The sequence below is a fragment of the Folsomia candida genome, unplaced genomic scaffold (assembly GCF_002217175.1).
Source record: "Folsomia candida strain VU population unplaced genomic scaffold, ASM221717v1 Fcan01_Sc052, whole genome shotgun sequence".
Taxonomy (NCBI): Eukaryota; Metazoa; Arthropoda; class Collembola; order Entomobryomorpha; family Isotomidae; genus Folsomia; species Folsomia candida.
In genome coordinates this window covers 308205-316794 of record NW_019091244.1, presented here as the reverse complement: position 1 = coordinate 316794, position 8590 = coordinate 308205, and the positions used below count along the sequence as shown (strand labels likewise).

At 37.0% G+C, this 8590-nt stretch overlaps 1 protein-coding gene across 1 annotated transcript; it reads left to right on the top strand.

The window, feature by feature from the left end:
• Positions 1-5700: 5700 nt before the first annotated feature.
• On the top strand, positions 5701-7698 carry LOC110862245 (ATP-dependent RNA helicase HrpA). Its single transcript, XM_022111424.1, has 7 exons — positions 5701-5751; positions 5827-6054; positions 6291-6482; positions 6867-6981; positions 7051-7214; positions 7278-7448; positions 7525-7698. Exons 1-7 carry the CDS (start codon positions 5701-5703, stop codon positions 7696-7698), a joined length of 1095 nt encoding a protein of 364 aa, XP_021967116.1.
• Positions 7699-8590: the final 892 nt, after the last annotated feature.

The window sequence follows — 8590 nt, the reverse complement described above, 5'->3', positions numbered from 1 at the left end:
TTTACTTTGATATTATTCTATAAGTACAAGACGTTCTCACCAACCAATTTCAAATTATATTTTTATTTATTTTGGCTTTACAATGTTATTCTAATTTACATTTCTGCTAATGTACATTTAAAGTTTACCGTGCTAATAAACAAGATTGGTTTATGAAATACGTAAGTATTAACAATACGATAATATTTTATATCTAAACAAAAACCGCATAACTAACGCCCGGCACTAACATGTACATCCTGCCATCTTACCTTTCCTTCATCCGTCATAAAATAATTCACGAAGGCGTCCCTAACTTGCGAAGAATTTCTTGAGTAGTTGTTGGAACCCTGCTGTGGAATATTGACCATACCACGATCACCTTGCACCATTTGTCTCCAAGATCCTTCGATAATGGCACCATTTTCGACCCTGTCTGGGCTAATGTTGTTAAAGTCACTCTTACTGGTTAAAAAGTTGTGCAGTAAAATTGACGCCATAATAATTGATTTAGCGAGGTCCACGTCTGCTTCAATCACTGAGTGAAATATTCTCCACCTAGCCGCTAAAATTCCGAAACTGTTCTCAACAGTCATTCTCGCCCTGGATAGCCTGTAATTGAATATACTATTTTCTCGCGACAGAAAGTTTCCTTTGAAAGGCTTCATGAGGTGATTTCGAAGTGGAAATGCATCATCTCCAAGAATAACGTGGGGTAACGTTGGCCCCATCGCTGATACTGGTTTTGGTCGAGGGATTCCAAACTGCCCGGTTTCCAAAAGTTGTCCCATAGTTGATTTCCCCAAGATACCTGCATCTGACTCTGACCCGAACGCACCGATGTCAACTGCTTGGAACTGGAAGTCAGCATTTGAAATTGCCAAGAGCACGATAGAGTAGAACCCCTTGTAGTTGTAGTATAATGAGCCGGACGCTGGGGGCAGTTTCACTCGAACATGTTTGCCATCAATGGCACCAACGGCGTGCGGAAAATTCCAAAGTAATCGATACCGAGCTTCACTTGCTGTCCAGGTTTCCTGAGATGGATTTGGTAAATATCTTCTTTGTAAGATTTTGATGATGGCAGCAAGGGTTTCTCGGATGATAAGGCAAACGGACGAGGGAGAGACTCTGTAACTCATGGCGAGTGAAAATTGAGAATTTCCTGAAGCTAAGTACCTGTGCCGTTAATAATATATATTATTCGTTGCCGTTGTTTAAAATAAGTTATCACACCTTATCGTTATTGCGAGACGTTCCAGTGGAGATATCGGCCTCGCGTGGGTGCTTTTATGTGTAATTTCTTTCGTGACGGATGCCAAGAGGAAATCAAAGTTGTCTTTGCTCATTCTATTTAAATATCATTAATTACATAGTTTGATAATAATAGGTCATATAAATATATAAATATTTTTACCTAAAATATCGAAAGTGATAGAAAGGGTCATCTCTTAAATCTTGTACGAGTCGTAATTCTCCTTCAGAATCTCTTCTCAGAAACAGTTGGCGCACATAGCAAGACCGTTTCTTCCTCGCCAGTCTTTTTCGAAGTCGTTGAACCAGTAGAATCCGCACAAGTACTCGGTTGTTTATAATTTTTGATTAGGGGACGAAAATGGAAGGGCTTCATTTAATTCCAGAAATTTTGATTTATTTTCAATTTATACTTTTTCCAAAATTTATGAATTTCAGTTGAAAGCAGAATTATGGCAATTTTCTGCAAAATTTTTGTGTAAAGTGTAAATTGTAACGCAGGAAATTAATCCGAAATTATTACGAAAGTAAAATTAAATTAAAACTAAATTAAAAGTCTAAACATAGGGTTACTCGGGGTTTACTGTGTTTTACCTTAAAGTTGATGAAATAAATTTTTTTTGACAATTTGTTAAACAAGAGTTAAGCTCCCTGAGCATTATTTCAAAAAATTGTACAAATCCATTGTTTTGTAATAACTATACGTTATAAGTTATACATATGTACGTATGCGTTATAAGTGTTACCTTCACAGAGTATCTGCATATTTATTGCATATTTATCCATCCATCTCCTTTCCCACCCGCACCCACTCCATGACATCGTGGGGATCAACCTTTTCAAACATTGCCCACCTCGGATTCAAATTTGGAAACGTAGTCAAAAGCCTGCTAAAAAACTTGGAACAATCTACCATACAATATTCAGAAATTCCAACATTGTCATAATTTTTATCCGGAAATTCCGTAAAAATAATAAACCCCACCATTTTTCCTTGTGGGAGTGGAACCCTTACTTCCCTCACCGTTGGGCATTCGTCTCCGACAAGGAGAAAGTATTTATTTAAAAATTCTACACAAATTTTAAACCATTCCCTTTCAGAAATATTCTCGCTAGAAGAATAATACGATTCCAATTCAGGGAATTTCGAAACCACTAATTTTTCCAGGGCTGGAAACTGTCTGGAATATATCAAATTTCCACCCGAGAATTTCAACTCGAATGTTGGGAATTTTGGAGCTTCTTCCTCACATCCAAAAAAATACTTGGAAATACCAAATTCAAGGCATCTTAATTTTGGTAATACTTCAGGGAACGTAATGTCTTTGGGGGGATTAAATTCCCGGAATCTGGGCCAGGTTAGATCTATCCCGGAAACTTTCAAGTTTTCCAATTTTGCTGCAAAAGTGGCTAGAATTATGTCGTAATTTAGCGAGCGATTCCCAATTTCGATCAGAAATTCTATCCGGGTCAAACAATTGGAGGGATTTGCGAGGGAAAGAATTGTGCGAGGGTAACTTTCCCATGTTCGTAATCTGAGCGTGATTGAGTGGATGATGGAGGTCGTACTATTTCTGGATAGAAAATACTCCACCAGATTTACTGGAAGGCTGACACACTGGATTTTTTTCAAGGTGGGAAATAATTCAACGATACTTATGATAGTTTCTAGCTTAATTGTAGAAGAGCGAACAACATTCTGTTCGTTTAAATGTTCTGAGCTCATGTCGATCCCGAGTTTCATAATTTTTGGAAAATTACCAGGTTTTGGGAAGGTGACGACTGTTCCCAATTCTGACATGCTGGAATTAATTATTATATTTTTCGATCAGCTTGACAATTAATTTTCTTCGACTTAAGCGCGGAACAAGTTAGAAATATCAGGGGTGGGCAAAATAGTTTGTCAAAATACAGTATTTTGACCTCTGCTCTCCCAAGCGCTTGGATTTTCGGGGCTATTTCTGCTACCAAAAGATGAGAATCTACATGGAGAATATAAAAATCATACGAAAATATATATTTTATAAATAAATTAACCTTAAAGTACATTTTTTACGATTTGTTAAAAATAAAGTTTTTGACATCTGTCAAAGACTAATTTCTTTATAAAACATGTATTTTCGTGTGATTTTGATATTTTCCGTGTAGATTCTCATCTTTGCTGAAATAGCCCCGAAAATCCAAACGTTTGGGAGAACAGAGGTCAAAATACTGTCAAAGTATTTTCCCCACCCCATCACTAGCCTTTTCCTGACAATAGCTCAGGAAAAAGCTAGTGATGAAGGGGTTGAATTGGGAACGACGGTATGAAAATGAATGGGTTGAAATGAGGATGTGGACCTTACCTGTCACCCATTCTTGTTGGACAGAAACGGAGAAACCTCAAGCTGGGACAATTTTTCAACACCGCGAGCACGTGCGAGTGGATGAATTGGTTTCCATCTGGCGGAAAGTAGTCCAAGTGGAGCTCAGTAATTGGAGCTGTTGCGTTTAGGATGAAATTTTCAAAAAACGTGGAAACCTCCAAGGACGGATTTTCCAAGTTGAAAACCGAGAGTTGGACACGTTTGTAGTGGGTGAATCGGATATTGGTGACTTCGAGGTAAGCCAGAATATTTGTGGGGGTGAGATGAACAAGTTTCCGAGAGACAAGATGTTTTCTGGCGGACTCTTCCCATCCGCGGGAAACGAGGGTGACACTATGGAGGAGATCCGGGGTTGAGAGGAAGGATAATATTTCGTGCAAAATCTGCAAAATTTGTGGTCAAATGTGTTCAATATTGTACTAATTTATTTGTACAAGAATCCAATTTTTCACCTAATTTGCAGATTTATTTACATAGACGCATTCAAGAGAGGCATATAGATTGAAACCCCGTATCGTCGAAAATGTACACGATGAAATTTATGTAAATGAGGTAAACCTAATTTTAGTATAAGTATTTTTACTAACCTCTGGTAGCTGGACGGCCAAGTGCGGGTTGGAAACGTGACCATGGAAATTACCGCCTCGTCCTGGTTCCAAACCCATATTTATGAATCCCAACTCCCAGATTTATCTATCTACAGTATGGGTTAAAATTGGTAATTTTTAAACTTATGTAAATATTTCATAGTGAAAATAGTACGTATTTATTTATCTGGACTGACATAAAATTGGGGTGGGTACAACTGTATGTATTTATATAAATACAAATACGAATATTTACCTGGGTTTAAATAAGTCCTTAAAAAAGTACTGAAGAATTGACCATGTGAAGCACGTTCTTAAAACTGGAACTGGATAAATTTTTACATATTTTTCTTTATAAATATACGAAGCATGCCATTTTCCACAGCCAAATTGTACAAAGGTTAAATAAATGATGTATGTATAAATAAATTTTTAACCTAAAAATGCATGAATTACTCAATGAATTACTCAACTAGAGTAAAAATTAATTTGAAATGACCAAATTTGCTCTCTATAAGATCGTAATTGCCAGCATTAGTCCCGGCTCCCGATAGGTTTTGATTTTTCCAGTTTGAAAAACTTGGAAAAATTCATTTCCTGATGAAGCGTCCAGTACAAAAAGCTGTGTAAAATTCTAATCGTTCAATTTGCTGCCGTGATTGAATAATTCCATGAATTTGATTGATCAAAGTTGTGCATATGTTGTACCAGATAAAGTAAAATCAATTTGAGAGAATTTAATTTTTAGCTTGAGAAAAGATTACTAATCATCCATCGATGTTGTTTTTAGTATATTCAATGTCGCATCTTCGCATCTGAAATATGTGGGTTAATGTTTCATGATAAAATTTATCAAACATTGTACATGTTCAGATTATGCCCAATGGTGGTGGTATTTTCTAGTAGGGGTTGGATTGAGATGAGATTCTCAATAATCGTCCGTTCTGCCTTACCAATCAATAACCATGCTTATCATTGGCGAAGTCTCTATTTAAAAAAATTAAATCCAACTTAAAAGTATGAGTCGTAGAATAAAACAAGAACAAAGTTGTAGCCCCGACTGGTTTTGAAGATCTAAAATGGTTTATAATTTTCCCATGCTAAAATTTAAGATTTTGCTAAATTTTTTTGATCACACACCAATTTGATTGATTGACAATGATTTATTATACAAGAAAAAAATTCAAAATTTTTGTAGGCCCGAGTCGATTCTGAGAAATAAATTAAAATATTTTTGGAAATTTGGGTGCCCGTCAAGTTCTGTTTATTAATGCACATTGATTTTCATAGATTTTCAGCTTGACATTAGACTGCGGCAGTATTAAAACATCGTCCTCGCAGTATGAATTAGAGGAAAGCATGTCGTGGGGAAATAAATACTTATTTATTCTCGTTTTTTTTCGTTAATTAAAATCACCAACTTGGTTGGTTGTAATTTCTGTCGGCACTATTGACAATTTGTTAGAGTTGAAAGTTTGATTTACTTTAATCGGTAGTTTAAAATCGGCCTGAAAATGTTGGCAACCAATAGAGTGAAAGTTCCAATCGACAAGTATAAGGGCCTGGTAATTTATATGACGATAAATTTACTTGTTACATAAGATATAAATACTGAATAATTTGGGGTTTATTTTTGAAAGATTTTGGACCTCATTTCCGGGCACGATGTTGTAGTCATCAATTCTAGTACGGGATCTGGGAAGACGACACGGATTCCTCAGTTTAAACTGAACGAGAACGAGGGTGATAGGGTGCGGCCTGTAAGACTGGAAATAACTCAACCACGACGGGTGGCGAAGACAAAATCCGTACAACGAGACGCCGCTGAGTTGGGGGTCGAAGTCGGTAAAGGGGTCGTTGGATATCAGGTTGGTGTGTCACATTATATTATGCAATGTCATATTGAGATTGAAGTAAAATATAAACAATATCACATTAGATTTCAATGGACAACCAGAGCAACAGTGATACGAACATTACGTTTAGGACGACTGGAACATTGCGCGATTGATCCACGCCAAGCAGAAAGCACATTTAACAAATAATTTTGGATGAAGTCCACGGAAGGGACATGATAACGGACGAACTATTACTCCAAATAAAGATTCGCCAACTTGAAGATCCGGATTGGCAAATCAAAGTCATTTTGCTATCTGCAACAATGAGTATTACCAAATTTAAGGATTACTTCAGTCATAAAGTAGTTGGCAAGTTAGAAATTCCTGCTTCGGAAAAATTACAACCCATCAAAACCTACTTTATTGACGATCTGGAGAAAATGACACCTGAAGGGATTGTAACTAATATTATACAGTATTATTGACTGATATTATGTGTCAAATCTTAATCCATTCTTATAAATCTTTCGCAGCAAATATCTGGCTTTCATTATTTTGATCCTTCAAAAGACAATGTCAATAATCATAATTATGATCGAATAGCTCCTCTCATCCGACAGTTGGAGAAACTTGAGAATCCTACTGGAAAATGAGGAACCGTACTTGTCTTCCTTCCGGGTGTGGGGGAAATTTCTACTCTTAGGGAGAAACTTTGGTACAGTTTTGTAACAGTCATAATCATTAATTACATGGATACAACATTCGTTCTGTATTTCAATTGTAGTTTTTACTCGTCAAAGTCACGGCAGGATTGGGTAGTGTATGAGATGCACTCTAACTAGTCAGACGATGATCAATCTGCGGTATTCAAGCCTACAGAGTACTCATACCAGAGAAAAATTATACTGGGGACAAATATTGCAGAAAGTTCTATTACAGTTGAGGATATCAGATATGGTAACCTGTGCAGCGTTTGTATTTCTTAAATATTAATAAATACTAATGATTACATATTTTTATATATAGTGATCGACTTTGGACTAACCAAGTATATGAAGTTTGACCTAAATACAACTTTTTCTGGACTCGTAACAGACCTCGCTTCTCGCCACCAGTGCATTAAACGGGCCGGCCGATGTGGTAGAATGGGACCAGGATATTGCTTCCGCTTGGTCACCAAAGAATTTTATGTAAGTTTAAAACACTAGCTACTCATTGCGAGACAAGTAATAATAATTCTTATATTTTTATAGGAATCAACAATGAAAGAAGAATCGTTCGCAGAGATGCAGACTTGTGGCGTTGGGCTGGCGTTTCTTCATCTCAAGAAGCTCAAGCTGGGAAATCCTCTGGATCTATTTAGTCAAGCTATTCATCCCCCAGACTTGAAACACATTTCCGCTGCTGTGTTATCGCTTAAGAAGGTATACACATAGTAAAGTTTATATGAAATTTAAAGACAGAAAAAAAATGCGACCAATCATTTATATGTTTATTTAGTGTGGAGGACTTACATTGCTCAAAGCGGATCGATCGTACAGTGCAACGGACGGGGAAATAACGACTATTGGTCACCTTTCAAGTAGCTTATCATGCGATCCCAGACAGGCAAGAGTAATTGCATTTGGGCATATTTTTGGGATGCTCAACGAGTCCATAGTTTTTGATGAGTAAATTTTTAGCCATGTATTTGTTTTTGATTTGTAATTTTTTTCATTCCATTAGAACTAAATCTTTTTACAGCAATGTCAATTTCTTCAAAGTCCCTGTGTGCGACTTTCTCAAGACATTATGCAAAGAATGGAGTTGACGCTTTCATTAGGAAAATTGAACTTGGAGGCTCTGCGTTATCCGACGCTCTTTCAAATCTCGACGCATACCAGCTTTACTTGGCTTGCCTAAACGAAAAGGATCCCACTAAACCATGGTTTGCAGTTATGAAGGAAAACTTTGTTAAAACCACATGTGTCTGGAATCTGGAACAATCGATTGATCGAGTTCACCGGAAACTAAAGTCTGCTCTTGGTCTGGTGACCGAGGATAGAAAATTGAAAACTGTATCCGAGTTGGTTCAAGATAATAAGATTCTTTTCCAAGTTCAGTTGCTTCTGCATCATACCCAAATGTATTTTACCGAGCCCCAGCAACTAATCAGGAGCGCATGATCAAATTTGTTGAAAAAGAAATTGGGCAATCCAACCCCAACACCTCTTTCCTGCTGGAAGCCCATGTTTTGAGTGATCCCCCGGAAGACGAACACTTGAATGAATTAATCCGACAACTAAATTTTGTCCCTGATAAGCAAAGCGAACCAACTATAACCTGACAGAAGGAAGGAAAGTTGGCCGTCGAGTATCATCCAGATCAAAATCAACCTGATGAATGGGTAGGAAACGTTGCGAAGGATGTCTTCCGTGGCGTTAAGCACAAAGCAATGTGTCACAAATTTTTTTGGACACCGCATGAAATGTAATGATTTCAGTAGTATATTTATTTTTTTTTTTACTCTTTACTGACCTGATTATTAACTGATTATTGCTGCTACAGGGGGGATTCAAATATGAAG

Excerpts from the sequence above, each read along its gene's own strand:
- LOC110862245 (XM_022111424.1), top strand. The coding sequence starts at position 5,701 with ATGTTGGCAACCAATAGAGTGAAAGTTCCAATCGACAAGTATAAGGGC. Across the intron at positions 5,752-5,826 it reads TCGACAAGTATAAGGGCCTG|ATTTTGGACCTCATTTCCGG; the intron begins GTAATTTATATG and ends TATTTTTGAAAG. Across the intron at positions 6,055-6,290 it reads AAGGGGTCGTTGGATATCAG|ATTCGCCAACTTGAAGATCC; the intron begins GTTGGTGTGTCA and ends CTCCAAATAAAG.